Raw genomic sequence first — 17,729 nt, forward strand, 5'->3', positions numbered from 1 at the left:
TGAGTCTTGTGTGCTGGGAGGAGGGGAGGGTAGGCCCCAAAGCGGCCTAAAGAAAAAAAGAAAGAAAAAAGGCCTGAGAAAGGCCTCGGAAGGCCCAAGCACCCTCCCACACCCACAGAAATATCATTTCTGTTAGCGGGCTTCCTCCCACTCCCGGCCCTTGCTAGGGCACTTCCTGCCTCCCAGCTACATTGGAAGAGTGGCTTTGGCCTTACGGGGCCTTTAAAATAAATAAATAAATAAATAAATAAATAAATAAGGATATATAAGTAAATAATAGATAAGCCTCACTTTTCTCTTGAGGCCTATTCGGGGCCTCTGGCCCAAGCCTCCGCCCTCTCCTGGTGGGAGGGCTACACCTGGCCCTCATTAGGGCTCTTGCCCCTGACACCTGCTTTGGCACCACTTTCCCTTGGCTTGGGCTGAGATGCCCTCCATGTGTGTCGATTTTCACCCTCCTAGCCCAAAAACTGAGCGGGGGGGGGGGGGTGTTATCCTCAGAAGCCCTCCCATTGCAGCCAATGGTCTGAAAATTGTTGGTTTTTTTCGTTAGCCAGACAAAAATTCATGTGGTGTAGGGGCCCATTTTTTGTTAGTGAGACACGAATATGAAAATGAGATGACCTGAATGAAACTACACAAAACAAACAGCAATTCCACACGAATGCGCAAGACTAGTATGTGTGCACTGAACTATTGGAAAGCCAAGATATCACTATCTCAGCTGCCACAGGGCGATTTTAGAGTATTTCTGATTTTGGAATTCCAGATAAGAGAGGAAACTGTCAAAACACAGAACAATATAATAAGTGGCAGGAATGCCTGCTTATTACTGAGATTCTTGCAAAGAATGTCGGATGAGATTTCCTTGATAGAGTAGGTAGATAGCAAGAATGCCAGTCTACCATACAATCATTTAACACTTTAGAAGCATGTGGATGATATAGCGGAATAGGGAGCAAGACAAAGCAGGATTGTGCCTTCTGACACCTTTTCTTCTCCTGAGCATGTTAAGCATGTTGCCTTCTTTTTGCAGAATCATCAGCCTTGGGCAAGGCCTATCTATCTATGATTTATACATGTGTAGGCTCCTCAGGTGCTATTCCTCCTTCTATGTTTGGTTAGCTTATACCAACTTTATCCTGTCTAGTGCCCTCCTGATGTGGTAGACTACAGTGCCAGCTATGCTAGTTGAGGATGATGGGACTGTAGTCCACCACTTCTTGGGGATGCCAAGTTGAGGGAAGTCTACTCTTTACAATCCTAAATTTGTTCCTGGGCATGCACTACTGTTTTGTAAATTAAGACCCTTTCAGTAGGTTTGGGGAGTCTAATGACAAGCAGATGTAGACTCCTGAACTCAGTCCTCTCCTCCGCCAGAGGACACAGGAAGTGATGCTAGTCTGCTGAGGTGCAACTCTGAGAAAAGGCCTCCATGTTCTGGTGATCTTGCCAGAGCTATCTGGTTTGTCCCCATGAAATGAAGAATGCAGGGTCTTCCATCTGATCCATAAGAGTTCTTATGTTTTTAATTACTAGTAAATTGAGGAAAGAATTGGGAATGCACATTTGGAAGCAAAATAGGCAGATGGGATCAAGCTGTAAGATGAGAAGTATGAAGGTACTAGAAGTGTAGGCTGGGATATACAGATACCCTTCAACTAGCCTGATTTAGCAGGCACAGTCCAGTATCTTTCAAAGCAAGCTGCTGCAGCTTCTCCTAGCTTGTGTGTTCTTCCTCATTAATAATACTTACTATCTTGATATACTCTAATGTTGCTTACCCGCATGTGACCCAGTTTTCATTTGCGAAATTTTGGATTGTACATATATAGAAAGGCAAATTCTTTATTTGTGCTTTGTTATGCTTTATAAAACCACTGGTCCATGCAATAAATGCAAGGATTATGTTTAAAGGCGAAGCCATGGTTTGAAATTTTGAAATTCAGCTTCATTGGTTTGCATATAGCCATTAATAAATGAGGCAATATATTGGCTGGTGGTGAGAGTGTGTGGCCAGCCCTCCTAAATATAGTCTCTTTATCCTTCAAATGTTCTGCTTGAATTCTTTTATTAGAAACACAAACATAACTTGGGTCACTAGATGTCAGAAAACTGGGTGCTGCCTGGAGCCTGCTGGCTGAACATTAGTAACCTCTCAATTTACAAAAAGTCTCAAGGAATCCTTCCACCTTTTGTTTAATTTTAAATCTCCACTATTGAGATTTAGAGTACTTGAAATGATGGAGTACTGCTTTTCTGACAAAGCTGCCAAGTCAGTTCAGAGATGTGGATTGCTTTCTATTAATGTAAATTAAGAGGTAGGTACCAGCCTTGTAGGGATAGTGGATGATGTGACATGGCAATAGTAGTCATGCAGTAACTGGGGCAGACTCTAGATTTTTATGGAGCAGAAATAAAACAAAGGAGAACTCCAGAAAACGAGTACTTTACTGTTTTACTAAGAATGTGTATGCGTGTTTTCTTGAACAACAACAACAACTTTATTTTTATATCCCGTCTCCATCTCCCTGAAGGGACTCGGGGTGGCTTACATGGGGACAAGCCTGATGCAACAAAAATTAAAACCAAACATAGATTAAAACATATCTCAATAAAATCAACAACATTACAACAAGACAATAACATAAAAACAGCATCATCAACAGCCAATAGTTTGAGCAGTAATGGGTTCTGAAATTTGGGGGGGAAGGGAATTGTGCAATAGAATTTCAGAACAGGACTGGTGGATAAAAATGTAAGGGACAATAATAAATTAGTAAAAGAGCAATGTCAGTTTAAAACGCTAAACCTATAGGAGGAAGGACTGGGATAAAGTGCGGGAACTGCTGGTAGATATACAGTGTTCCCTCACTTATCGCGGGGGTTAGGTTCCAGGACCACCTGCAATAAGTGAAAATCCACGAAGTAGGGATGCTATATACATTATTTTAGTAGTTATACGCTAAGTCTTTATCAACCAATCGTGTGTTGATAAATTGCCTCCTCCTCCCATTGCCGCTTGGGCTCCTTTTCTCTCCCTTTAGCTTCACCTTCCTCCCTTCCTTAGGCTGTAAATTGTAATTTTTTATTATTTATAATATTCTTTTAGAGTTTATTGAAAAACCACAAAACTGCAAATCCGCAAAAAACGAACTGCAAAGTAGTGAGGGAACACTGTAGTTGGGGGCCGAATATCTTGTGAACTGCTTAATCAAAAGCACAACAGAAAATCCACGTTTTTAGCTCTGAATCATAGAATCATAGAGTTGGAAGAGACTTCGTGGGTCATCCCATCCAACTCCCTGCCAGGAAGCAGGAAAATCGCATTCAAAGCACCCCCGACAGATGGCCATCCAGCCTTTGTTTAAAATCCTCCAAAGAAGGAGCCTCCACCACACTCCAGGGCAGAGAGAGAGTTCCACTGCCAAACAGCTCTCACAGTGAGGAAGTTCTTCCTAATGTTCAGGTGAAACCTCCTTTGCTGTAGTTTGAAGCCATTATTTTGTGTCCTAGTCTCCAGGGCAGCAGACTGTGCATGAAGAAAGTCCTTTCTTGGACTCTGTGTATGAAGACAGTGCTTTGCAATTCTGTAAACAAGGAAGGAGTCATGTTTATTTAGGAACAAATCTACATGGCTTAAGTCTTCAGGCAGCATTGAACTTCTTTGCTGGAGAAGTTTGTGGTCTGCTAGGACTGGTCAAAGAGGGGCCGACTAAGGGCAAAATAGATGGATGGATGGTATCCTTGAAGTGACTGGCTTGACCTTGAAGGAGCTGGGGGTGGCAATAGCTGACAGGGAACTCTGGCGTGGGCTCCGTGAGATCGCAAACACTTGGCAAAAACTGAACAAATAAACAACAAAAACCAGCTTGTGTGGACTTGGAAAATAAAAATCTTTCTTATATCAATTCCTATGCATATTTAAGACTTCTAATTTAAATAAATGGGATTCAATTTCAAATAAGCATGCTGGGGATTCAGTTGTACTGTTTCCTTATAATTTATTTCCACCTAAAAGCAACTTTTAGCCACCGATTGGAATGAAGGCAGGTATAAGTCCATCAGGGAAACCACTTAGGGAAGAGTTAAATACTGTCTCCTGGAGCCTACTAGTCCCAGTGCAGTCTCTTCCCTTTATGGCTATTTGTTGGTAGCAGTATAAAAACACAAATATCCCACATAGAGACAGATGAATCATTCTCGGTTTTACATATATTAAGTCATAAATCTGTTCCGCCCAATTTTTAAATGACAAAGTTCATACTGGTTTTCATATGCGGTTTTCCTAATATATACACTTTCATACTCCCTAATGTACGTGCTGTATGCAGTTTTTGAGCCGAGAACAGAATTACAAGATTTGAAAAACTATGTAATTTGAAGAACTATGTTCCATATTACCGAAAGAAGCACAAATTAGGCCATCTTATTCAAAAATGAGGACCACATGAATTTTTTTCCCATTCCTAATCCTGTATCATATCTAATTTGCCCCTGAATCTTCTGGCTAACCAAATAACAGAATTTTCCAGTAAAACTGAACCTCATAGCCTTAATTAGATTAGCCATGACTGTCAAGTTGAAAGCAATGTGATTTCCTCATTACTAGCTTGTGGAGTTGTTTGTTTACACAGTTATACTGTGGTATTCACTAGGGTTTGATTACAGACCCCCGTGGACACCTGTGGATGTTTAAATCCCTTTCTATACAATTAAGTAGTGAAATGGTATCTCTTATCTAAAATGGCAAAATCAAAATTTGCTTTTTATTGGTTTTGAATATTTTCAAGCTGTGGACAGTTGAATTAATGAGAGCAGAATTTGTGGATATGGAAGGTTAACTGTAGAGGAAAGTTACAGTGATTTGGAAATACACACTTTGCATTTTGCCCAATATTAGGAGAGTTAGACATAAAAAGTGCTTCCAGGGTCACATTGGGTAGCTCTACTGTGTAATGCACAAGACTACCTCCAAATTGTGCATTTAGCAAGCGTATGAAGCATGCCTCTACATGTACTCAAGCATTTGTAGAGAACTCTCATGATAGAAAGAACCCTGGTTGACATCCCATGGCTAGTCAGCTATGTCAGACTGAAAGCAGAACTAAGACGTGTGAGGCTGACAGACTGCCAGGATCAACAGAATAAGAGTTTTGGCTTGTGCACCCATAAAATCCTTCACATATTGGGTAAGCTCTTTGTATTTCTAAAACATGCCAGTGGTGAAAACAAAATAATTTGTCTAATCATGCTTATTAAAGGGTGCAAGTTTGGAAGGTTAATAATCAGTTAGAGCTAATTTCAGAAGGAAAGAAGTAGGCAACCATTTGTAAGTATTGTCTGTACTTAGGGCCTCGGCCCACACAGTCTGGGTTCTGATTCCATGTGCTTGGGAAACTGAGTCCCACTGAGGCCATCACATGACATAAGGCCACTTACCATGCGACTGAGTGGGACTCAGTGGATGCATGGAAACAGAGTCCATTTTCAGGAGTTGGGTGCTACCTGACTTAAAACTGAAAAAGAGAGAGAGAGAGGGAGATGGGGAAAGAGCGTGGGATGGCTGGCCATTTCAGAAGATGGACTTCGATGGGAGGGAACAAAGTAAGATAGTTTCCTCTGTTTTCCCCTGCTTTCCTGCCGCTCATGGGATGAAGTCAATAGTGTGATTTATGTTGGAAACAGATCCACATATATAGAAATAGAATCTATCACTGATAACTCTGGTTGATAGCAATAATAACTGTCATACACTATAGGTGATCCTTGCCATATAGGAATCAATGGGATTCTTGTGGTCTGAGAGTAAAGGCAACCACTTCTGATGAGATCTCCATGCATTCTAGGACTCATTTAGGAGCCCTTTTCTGCAAGATGGTTGATAATCATAAAGGGTTTATGACCTTTAAGTGGCATATGAAGAGATAGGAGATTAGAATGCAAGAGAGCCAGCATAGTGGGGTGGTTTGAGTGTTGGGCTAGGACTCTTGAGACCAGGGTTTGAATCAGCACTTGGGCATGGAAATCTACAGGATGATCTCGGGCAAGTCACTCTCTCATCCTCAGAGTAAGGCAAAGGCAACCTCTCTCTGAACAAGTGTTGTCAGAAAAACCCTGTGATAGGGCTGCCAAAAGTTGGAAATGACTTGAAAACACACAACAGCAACAGCGCCATTTGTAGCTCCACTGTCCGTATTAAATCACTCATGTGTTCCAGGCTAGCACTTGAAGAAGTCAAGAGTTTCAGATTTTATTAGCCACCTGGTTGACCTATTAGTATACAAGTGGTAATAAATGACATCAGTATTTTCGCAACCAAATGAAACCAGTTGGGTTGTATTAAACTGAGGGGGTACTTGGGTATAGAAGCCCAAAGATGTTTCTACTTACTGGTATTGACTTAGTTGAGTTAATAACACATGTAGCAACCAACGTATGAATTTTCAGTTTTTCCACAACACTAGGATAAATGAGAGCTTCCATCAATGCCCAGCAGATTAATGATTCTCAAGTGTTTTCTTTCCACTGCAGACAAATTAAAGGGAGAAAGAGGAGCAGATTTACTATGCCTTAGGCTTTATGTCATCAGAAGCCTCACTATATCAAACCAATATGTGTGTTTGAGTGTGTATATATATACATACACATAGAGAGAGGCTTCATGTTCTCTATATAGATGAGATCTTCAAAAATGCTTAACTTTCCACTAATGTATCTGTCTAAATCAGGGGTCCCCAAACTTTTTAAACAAGGGGCCAGTTCACTGTCCCTCAGAACTTGGAGGGCCGGACTATAGTTTGTTTGTTTTTTTAAAAAAAAACTATGAACAAATACCTATGCACACTGCACATATCTTATTTTGAGGTAAAAAGCACAGCAAAGCACCCCTGATAGATGGCCACCCTGCCTCAATGTTAATAATAACAATAATAAAATAATGAAGAGGGTTGGAAGAAACCCCTTTGGGACATTTAGTCCAACCCTCTTCTGCCATAACAACAACAACAACAACAACAACAGAGTTCCGGTTATCTGTAGCCTCTGCCTCCCTCTCCTCCGCACCTCCTCCTGGGGCAGCCAGTGGAAAGGAGCTCGGCGAGAGCTCAATAGAGGGAGAATGACATTTCTCTCCCTCTTCCTCCACTAAGAGATGATTAGAAATATGCTCCCGGTTTCTAAGCCATGCCATTGGCAATACACTCAGCAGTAGCAATATACTCCTGATTTTATGCCAGGACTCCTGGCTTTAGCAAAGGGAAGAAACGCTCTCCCTTCACTGAGGCTTGCAGTCCTGGGATAAATCCTGAGCATATGGCTAATCAGCAGTAGCAATATACTCCGGATTTTATGCCGGGACTCCTGGCTTTAGCAAAGGGAAGAAACGCTCTCCCTTCACTAAGGCTTGCAGTCCTGGGATAAATCCTGAGCATATGGCTAATCAGCAGTAGCAATATACTCCTGATTTTATGCCAGGACTCCTGGCTTTAGCAAAGGGAAGAAACGCTCTCCCTTCACTAAGGCTTGCAGTCCTGGGATAAATCCTGAGCATATGGCTAATCAGCAGTAGCAATATACTCCGGATTTTATGCCAGGACTCCTGGCTTTAGCAAAGGGAAGAAACGCTCTCCCTTCACTGAGGCTTGCAGTCCTGGGATAAATCCTGAGCATATGGCTAATCAGCAGTAGCAATATACTCCGGATTTTATGCCGGGACTCCTGGCTTTAGCAAAGGGAAGAAAGGCTCTCCCTTCACTAAGGCTTGCAGTCCTGGGATAAATCCTGAGCATATGGCTAATCAGCAGTAGCAATATACTCCGGATTTTATGCCAGGACTCCTGGCTTTAGCAAAGGGAAGAAACGCTCTCCCTTCACTAAGGCTTGCAGTCCTGGGATAAATCCTGAGCATATGGCTAATCAGCAGTAGCAATATACTCCGGATTTTATGCCAGGACTCCTGGCTTTAGCAAAGGGAAGAAACGCTCTCCCTTCACTGAGGCTTGCAGTCCTGGGATAAATCCTGAGCATATGGCTAATCAGCAGTAGCAATATACTCCGGATTTTATGCCGGGACTCCTGGCTTTAGCAAAGGGAAGAAAGGCTCTCCCTTCACTAAGGCTTGCAGTCCTGGGATAAATCCTGAGCATATGGCTAATCAGCAGTAGCAATATACTCCGGATTTTATCCCAAGTCTCCTGGCCTTAGCGAAGGGAAGAAACACTTTCTCTCCACTAAGGCTTGCAGTCCTGGGATAAATCCTGAGCATATGGCTAAACAGCGTATTGCAAAACCCCTTAATAATTAAAAATTAATTGAATAATAATTAAAATACCTTTTGAGTGGCATAAAGGCAGAAAGGCAAGGCTCCTCCAAGATTTGTACAGGGAGAGGAAGAAGCCAGAAGAGGCTCAAAGACTCCTGCAGCAAAGTGGTGAGAATGGAGGAAAGGCAAGGCTCCTCCAAGACTCGTGTGGGGAGCAGGGGAAGCCAGGAGAGGCTCAAAGTCTCCTGCAGCAGAAAAGTGGCGGGAAAGGCAAGGCTCCAAGGCTTGTGCAGGGAGAGTGGGAAGCCAGGGAAGTTGCGTATAGCAGAAAAGTGGCGGGAAAGGCAGAAACGCAAGGCTCCAAGGCTTGTGCAAGGAGTGGACAAGACAGGAAAGGCTCTAAAGCAGCGCGGGCCGGACTGATGGCCCCGGGGGGCCGCATGTGGCCCGCGGGCCGTAGTTTGGGGACCCCTGGTCTAAATGTTAGGCAATGAGCTTCCTACTGCTGAGCTCTTTGAAGAGCTAGTCTTACACGAGCCTCACAGCTGCTTCCAAAGGAGGTGAAGGTGAGTTTGCTTCAAACGCCACTGTGGGCTTCACATCCTGAGCAGGATATCTTTCTATGACAGGGCTTTTTCAAAGCAAACACATTTATAGAAAAATGAAATAGAACATTAAAAACTATCAGAAAGGAAAGATAACTGGACTCAAGACCTTGTATTTCCTGCTTATTCTAACATGCAGTACCTCCCTAAAGAGTCACTGATATGGAATAGCTTTCCATTGATCTTTTGGATCAATGGATCAATTACAGACCTATTACATAGAGGACAGTTGACTTCAGGATCTTTTAGATGTGACTGATCATGTTAACCAGTATGGACTGCTTCAGCAGGTCCAATTTTCCGTCCACCCAGAACTGCCTAGTAGCTACACAGACTGCCAAAAATGCCAAGCAAACTGACAAGTAAGTTAATCTAGAGGTAACTAGAAAGCTGATTCTAGTTTTGAAAAACTGGTATTTTCTAAAAAGACAGTACAAGAGGTCCTTGCATAAATAGGGGCATAGCATCTAGATCCAGGGAAGTCATGCTACCCCTCTATTCTGCATTGGTCAGACCACACCTGGAATACTGTGTCCAATTCTGGGCACCACAGTTGAAGGGAGATGTTGTTAGAGGGTTTGGACTTAAGTCTCATGAATATGTGACTGTCATACAGGAGCCACATCTTTCACTCTCCCTTTGATGGTAATAGACATCTTTTCTTTGTAGTATAGTGCCCTAGTAATGCTACAGATTACAGGAATGCATTCTATGGTTATATCTCTAAAGACTGCCTGAGATCTACAGTTGATACCAAATGCAACAAGCAAACGAGCATTACCAAGGAAAGAACTTGTTCTACCCTTTACTTAACATTACTTAACAAGTGGTTTCTAGATTAATATATGTTGATCATGGAGTTTTTACGCCATCTGTAATACAAGTCAATACATTCTTACTGATATTTTATGTAATAAACATCATCTGCAAAGCAAATGCTTTGCATGCAGACAATGTTTAATCATTGACATGTCCTTCGAAAAAAAATTTACCAGCAAGTCTGGGAGATCTCTACCTAGTCAGACCCTAGGGAGACAGTGTCAGTTATAGACAACAATGCTGGGTTTAACTTAAACAATGGCAATATAGAAGATATATTGAAATTCCTCATGTCATAATATATGTTGAATATCAATATTGAAGATTTGCTGTATTTATACATTCTTTATATATACATAATCTGAAGGTTACTATTTGAAGGAACATCTTTAACAGGCTGCTGTCATTTATGAAGTCTTTCTTGTGCTCATTTCATCAAGAATATGGAAGGAGGAAGTGAGACCTAGGATGTTCTTAGTGATGGCACCCCACTTATGGGACTCCCTGTCAAGAGGGGTTTGCCCAGTTCACTTATTGGGTTTAAGAGGTCAACAAAACAGAATAGTATTCTAAAGGGCATGGTAACTTCAGAAAGTAAACAAGATGTTTTTGACATCTCGTTCCTTCCCACCTCTTTAACTGAAATATTTGTTATATGTTGGAACTTCTGAGTCTGGATTTGAATGATACTGCATTAGAATAATCAAAGTTTTGGTGATAACGCTGTTGCAAATTCCATAACCTATTGCATCAGCTAATGGAAAATAACTGCACCCAGTCTATGGGTACATATCCTTTTGGCAAATGTGAATCTCCATGAATATGTGGAGACCACCTTTGGAAAACCACTAGTCAAGAAAAGCATGACCTTGTTAGAAGTCAGCTCTTTGAACAAATGATATTCACAAGCTTTAATGCAATGGCACATAGATAACTCAGCTGTTAAACAGAAGAACCATGTCTTCTAACTGCTATGATAAAGACATGCCAGTACAAAAATATATTTGGTTAGCAGAGGATGGTTGTTTCTTTTCAGTTGTAATTACCCAAAAGATATACACTCCCTTGAATCCTCTTAGTTTAAAATAGGCACTCAGAGATAAAAACACAGTCTTCTTTGAAAAATATCTTGTTTACTTATAAACAACTTGTATTAATTCACCGTACAGGCACATTACTTATTGAAGTTCAGTTACAGATAGGATATTGCTTCTATCTGTGTTGAGTATACAGGGTATCATTCTATCAATAGTCCATAGTCTTCAAGTATAGTTGTACTCACTGAAGTCCATAATCATACTGTATCAATTGAAGTCCAAACAGCATACTTCTCTACTGAGGTTCAAACACACACTTGTATACATCCACCTCCTCTAACGTCTGATGTAAGACTGAACCCATTAAAATCCAAACAAATACTGAATACAAAATGGAGACCTGAGTCTGCATATGTTCAGTTCAATCACATGTCTATAACTTCCTACACCGAATAGATAAACTGTCAAATCAACATACACATAGAATAGCAAATATATACATTAACAAATAAATAGTGAGAGGCTTGGGAGGTTGCTATTTCCAACAAATGCACATGACTTGCATACAGAGGGCTCGGATTCAGTCCCTGAAATGTTCAAAACTAAAGACTGTAGATCACAGGGCTTAGAGTACCATTGCAGTCACAGTATACAGATCTGAGCCAGATGGACCAGTTCTCTGATACTGCAGATGAGAGTCTGGTATACTCCCAATATAATTTTATTAAACAATAAAATAAATAGTAAACTACTTTTGGAAAGTAGCATAGAAATATAATGTATATGGATGCATAATATGTAAATCAAAATAGTGAACTAGAAGAAAAGGACCAATGCAATACGCATGCACAAGGGATTCCAAATTTGTATCTGGTCATTATTGATTAACAAAAAATGCCATTCATGCCCAGCCAATTATGGGAAGGTTTTAGCTGAAACATTGGGAAGGGCATAAAACCAAAGGAAGCTTAACAATCAGCAGAAATCAGCAACCTGGTATAAGCCCCTTTTAACACTCTTCACCAAGCACCCTTCACTGTTGCCTAGCTGTAATTACCTCTGAGGGAAGGAGATGGAATAAAGGACCACGTGAAAACAAGTTGGAAGAGGGAGGGAGAAGCTTTGACCCACCTGTGCTTCCTCAGCAGCCAGGGAAGAGAACAACAAGCCCCAAAGGCGGGACAGCAGAAGGAGTTGCAGCAGAAGCCCCTCCGAGCCCAGACTGCCGCAGCTGGTGGATTCCTCCACGCACCCCAGAAGCCAAGGCAAACAGCGGGGGGAAGCAACATCCAGAGAGGTATTCCAAACAGGGAAGACTGCAAAACCCGAACACCTTTCCAGTTGGCACCTCCATGTCAGACCGGAGGGCCCAAAGCAAGGTCAGCCATTGTTTCAACTTAAACATGCCAGGACATGCATCTACCATGGGAATGTAGAGGCCTGATGGATTAAAAAAATAATTTTCATTTCTTTGGGGCTGTTGACAAATTTGCAAGTAGGAACATAATGAAAATTCAGAAACTAGAGTTTTCAATGTTCAGGCAAAACATTTTCCCCTAACATATCACAGCAATCTGTTTGGATTATTATGATCAAATTTTTACTATGGTGAGAAAAAACCCCCTGGTAAGATGTAGAATTGCCAATGCCAAAATGTAATGCAGTGAATAGTGTTAGATTTGGTTCTCAATACTTGGTCTGAGTAGTGAATATCTGTTAATTAATTTAGCCCCTGTAGTCTTCATTCTTCCTTCAAAACTGCACCCCCCTCCCCAATCTAATCAAGCAGAAATGTAACTAAAGAACAGTTGTGATTTCTTTCTCATTTATATGTATATTGTTCTGATCATGTAAATTGTTAATATTTTAATTGCATTCAATGGCTTTTATTCTAATGTTAAGTGTTGAAAAACATTCGCATAGTTAGTAATACCAAGGAAAAAAGTGCTTTGCGCCCCAGTCTGAAACCATTTACGAGGAAGCAAGTTTTACTTCATTCAGTGCTCTCCTTTGATGTTTCCCCATCTGGAGCAAGAAAACAAACAAACAAACAAAGCAAAACAAAAAGCTGGTCTATCCTGATTTACAATAGGTCCCAATTTTTGTGTAATGTGCACAAAATATTGATTGGATGCATGAAATCCTTCGGAATCTGGATCATTTGGAATCTGTTAGCTAGGGTTTATTCTTTGTGCTTCATTGGATTTGACAGAGTGAATCTAGGTGTTTCTAACAAGAAAAAGCCACATAAACATTATAGGAATCTATTTTCATAGGCTATGGGTATGCTTAGGAAATGTTCCCTATGTGCATTTTCCCCTGTCTTTGGGTAGTCTGAACCACTTGATCTTGTTTCTAAAGTTGAATTAGATATCAGTCATTCTTTGGTGTTTATATTATTTTCAGAGTGTTCTACAAGTGCTTTTGCCACATGTTTTAATTAATACCCCTCTCTTGTATGCTTTATTATATATGCATACTGATTAACTATCACACAAAAGGCAATCTCTATAGGCTCATTCCGAAGTGTACAGAAAACCAGTTGTGCTGCAATTGCAAAATAAATTTTAGAGATTCCTAGAGACGAGAGACTGGAATATGGGACACACTTCCCTTCCAAAGGACAGTGGTGGAAAGGGAGACATCTGCTCATCTTTAGCACTATGCTGGATTCCTGTCAGCTTCTCCTCACAGACCTTGCCTGCAAAAGCCACATGGTTCTTTTCATTCCAGAATAACAATTTCCATGTGTGTTGGTTCATGGGAATCACTCCAGTGCACTCTCACTGAGAAAATAACCTTTCGGCATAGCGCCATTTCTAAATGTATAGTTTTAAACAGAATAAAAAAGTGAACCTTTTTCCTGGACAGTAACATTTCAGGTAAGTGAAAGATAGAGAACAGGACACTTGAATACCCCCATTGAAAGGTCCACAAGGATGAAGACTAGTTTGAATCCTCCCCTCCACCATTTGTCTTGTATATTTGCATAGTCTGTTTGTCATATGAGAGAGTATTTAGACTAGTCTTCTGAGTGGGCTAAATCCAGTAAGCATTTACCCACTTAATTTTATTTGAATGTTTAAACTCACCATAAGTTTAGAACTGAAGAACATGACTGTTAAAAAAGCAGATCAGAGGCAGAATTCGGTTTCAACAAACTTAGAAGTGAGTTTCATGGTACTTTACTGAATTATAGAGTGTGCATCATCACCTGATCATTTATCTGAGCTTCACTGTTGACCCAAGCTTGAATTGACTTCTGCCTTTCTTCATTGACTCATCTTCACAGGGAAGGGGCGTTTGAGAGGCTTCCTTCCTTCTTTCTCATCCTTCTTATGAGGGACATTTGGAGACCTTCTTTCTGCTTATTCCACCATCAGCTCAGTTAAATAGGAAGTCATCCAGAGTCTATAATGCAGGCATGGGCAAACTTCAGCCCTCCAGGTAGGCTGTTAGAAATTGTGGGAGTTGAAGTCCAAAACACCTGGAGGGCTGATGTTTCCCCCTGCCTGCTATAATGGCATGTGGGAAGGCCATTGCAAGATTCCCCATTTGAGTGGTGTCCCCAAATAATATGTTTTTAAATGGAGAGGAAAACTGGTAAATTTACAGAATGCAATCTCAAATGAAACCCATAATATTTTACCCATTTCCGAGTAAAAGGTATGCCAAGTATAAAATTTAAAAAATATATGAAATATTGTTTGCTTTCTGGGCAATACTGAAAGGAATTTTGTTCATCTGAGTCCCATCCGGGAGATAGGGCGGTATATAAATAAAGTTTTTTATTATTATTATTCATGGAGCAAATTTTAATGATTTTATTTGCTTCTTTTTGAATTGAGCATGGATATCACTGATTACCCTCTAGGGGCACTGTCCTTGTTACGTAAATAATCAAATGCAATCATGGCTTATTAGGCAACTGAAATGTTACTCTTTTGGCAATTAGCTCAGCATCATTCTTCTCTTCCAAACGTGGAGCATGTTCCATAACACCAGAGTCTTGCAATCTTTCTTTCCTTTTGTGCCGTCTTTAAATTCTGCTCAGACCATCTCCAATGTGAGCACTTCTTAGAGGTTAATCTGAACTAAGGTGATTTAAATATTTGGCACCAAGCTGTAGATCAGGCGTCCATGAAATCTCTGTGCAAATGAAGAGATACATTTTCTTTTTTGCTAATAAAAACAAACAGCTGCGTCTCCCATATGGTATTCTCTTGTAAAATATTTACATCTGAAAGGCACTCAGATCCTTACTGAAGACCACAGTTTAAACAGTGGTTGTGAGAGCAGGGTGGGTGAGGGAATGGATGGAAAGCACTCACTGCTGCTAGCTTTGATCACAAAAGTTCTTAAGCCCACACCTTTTCTCTTTTTTCTTTTAATGAGGTATTAAATTAAAGGCCACCTTCCATTCATACAATAAAGAGTAGTACATTTTTATAACTTTTGCAGATTTGAACACAATACATAACAAAGTACAAGGGAGAAAGACCCAGAATTAATGTGTTGTCTCAGAACCAGTCAAACTGTTTACATTGGCCCAAAGTCACAGTTTGCTTCAGATTTTTGGGGAGAATTTGGCACAACCTGGAATTTTGGTTAACATAGTTCAAGGCCACATTAACGTGATCTTGGCCTGTGTTAACTTGAATCACTCTGGGCTCATTTAGCTGCCTTGGAGCCGATTCTCTCCTATTGGCACATATATGTTCAGCATATATGCATGTATATGCATGTATGTGTCTGAATTTATATGGTTTGGTATCTGTATATACATGGTTTAGTATCTGGGAGTATTCTTGATCAAGTATGTACTTTAAAAGAACATCCTTAAAGTTAACTTTGCAGTTGGAATTGGTAGTGTTTGTTTTTATAGTTAAAGCAGAATTAACAATTCTGATAATGTTATTAAAATATTAGTTACATCACAGTGTAATCACATTTAAGCATCGCAAACTGTGGCAACATTAGAGTCATAGTTAGAGTGCTTGATTAGGTTTCTAACATTGGATGTTCCTTCCGGCGGCAGGCTAAAACATTTTTATTCAGGCAGGCTTTTAAAGATGAAGGTTTTTAAGATCAAGTCAGGAGGTGCTGTGGTTTTAAACTGATAATGCATTGAATATGTTTGAATGGTTTTTAATACTGTTTATATTAATTCTGTTTTAATTTTTATATATTTGTATATTTTAAATTGTGCACTAATGCTTTTATTTTAAACTGCTTTGAGTCCCCTTTGGGAGAGATACAGCGGGGTATAAATAACAACAACAACAACAACAATAATAATAATGGCTTCAGAGAAAACAATGGGAGAACTGATCACATCTGATTTCAAAATTCAGAAAGACTGCTGGCCTTTAACATTCTGAAATTCTGTATGTGTGTGTATGTCAAGCTCTGCTGTGTGAAGTATGAAATATTAATTTTATACCATTTGTGTGAAGTGCTTGCCACCATCCATTTCCCCATCCTGCTCTCACAACCACTGTTTCAACTGTGGTCTTCAGTAAGGAGGTTATAGAATCATAGTTGGAAGAGACCACACAGTCCAATTCCTTCAATGCAGGAAAAATGGTTTCCCAGCTAAGCATGATGTAAGTAATCTGGTTTTCTTTCTTTCTTTGAGGTTAGCCAGAGTTTCAACAGAATAGCCTGCCAAGATGACAGGAAAATCCCCAAGTCATCAAGAATCCATCCAGATCCATAAGCCTTCTGGGGCGAACCATCTTAATTGGTCCCCTACCCCATTGGAGGTTTGGAGTCCCAGCGAGTCTAAACCTGACCAGGTAGTGATTGTTCCATGACAGTGGAACAGTGACATGTTCCTCCACACCACAATTACCATCATCCCATCCTGCACAGAAAACAAGGTCAATAGTGTGCCCAGCAGCATGGGCAGGGCAAGACACCACTTCGATGGTATCGATGTCCGCTGAGAGATCTTAAAGCACCAACAGAAACACATACCCCTTGTCAGTATTAAGATGGAGATCATTCACTAAGACGACCATAGTAGTCTCAACTCCGTATCCTGCTCTGTAGCTGGATTGAAATGGATCAAGGAAGTGTGTGTAAGGCCATAGCTAATAGATGAGATAACAGAGAAGTGGTGGAGGCACTGTTTCCTACAATATCAGACACTTTCACCTTCCAGATGTTTTGGACTTCAGCTTCCAGAACTCCTGATCATTGGACAAGTTGACTGGAGCTTCTGGGAATTGAAATCCAAAACAACTGGCTGGTTCCCTTTTATTCAAATAGGCACATTTCTTTCAAGTTGCACTGAACTCTTCTAATGTAGGGCATCAGTTTCAGCAATTTGAAGTGATCTTTAGAGCAGTAATGTTATAGCCCTGGGCATACTTACCTGGAAACCTCTTTTGAAATCAGAGTTACTCCTGAGTAAATATGGTAATATGAAGGCCAAAGTATTGTTTTGGTTGATCACATTTGTCCCATTTTTATCTAGTTAGACATTATGTTTTCATCAGAGGCCAGCTACATTTCAAGATCAGAATCTGACCATCTTGCTTGTCTAGCATCTTACACACAGATTTACAGATTGTACACATGGAAGTTTGATTTAGCCATAATTGCTATTACAGCTGTCCACAGTTGTTGTCCACAATATTGTTTATTTGTATTTAAAACAATTGCAGTCCAAAGCCCTCAAAGGGTGATAGCCATCATTGCATCTTATTAGGATTGTAAAAATAAAACTCTGGTACAGGTTAGTGAATAGCCTGGAATCCATAAATGTGTCTGCAGTGCAGATGATAATCATAACTCATATCAAAATAAACAATATCTCTTAAGATATACTTAACAACTCCTTCTTATTTTGTTTTAGCAGCTGGCCTACAAGTAGCCAGAATACAGTGTAACTGTTGAAAGCATTGCTGCTGCATTTTCACATTAAATCACAATAGTTAACTTTCTTTTATTGTAGTGTCTTTGGCCTCTTTAACCCATGCAAGGCTTTTGGAACAGCTG

At 40.4% G+C, this 17,729-nt stretch overlaps 1 protein-coding gene across 8 annotated transcripts in view; it reads left to right on the forward strand.

Moving 5' to 3' along the window:
• kalrn (kalirin RhoGEF kinase) overlaps nt 1-17,729 on the forward strand; it is a 627,264-nt gene that overhangs the window by 67,281 nt on the left and 542,254 nt on the right. For 6 of the 8 annotated variants that reach the window (XM_062971761.1, XM_062971850.1, XM_062971879.1 and 3 more), the window contains exon 2: nt 11,873-12,103. The exons of the other annotated variants lie outside the window; for them this stretch is intronic. In XM_062971761.1, coding sequence (XP_062827831.1) covers nt 11,873-12,103 — 231 coding nt within the window. The remainder of the gene's footprint in view (nt 1-11,872; nt 12,104-17,729) is intronic. 8 annotated transcript variants of the gene reach the window in all.

The sequence above is a fragment of the Anolis carolinensis genome, chromosome 1 (assembly GCF_035594765.1).
Source record: "Anolis carolinensis isolate JA03-04 chromosome 1, rAnoCar3.1.pri, whole genome shotgun sequence".
NCBI classification, from domain to species: domain Eukaryota; kingdom Metazoa; phylum Chordata; class Lepidosauria; order Squamata; family Dactyloidae; genus Anolis; species Anolis carolinensis.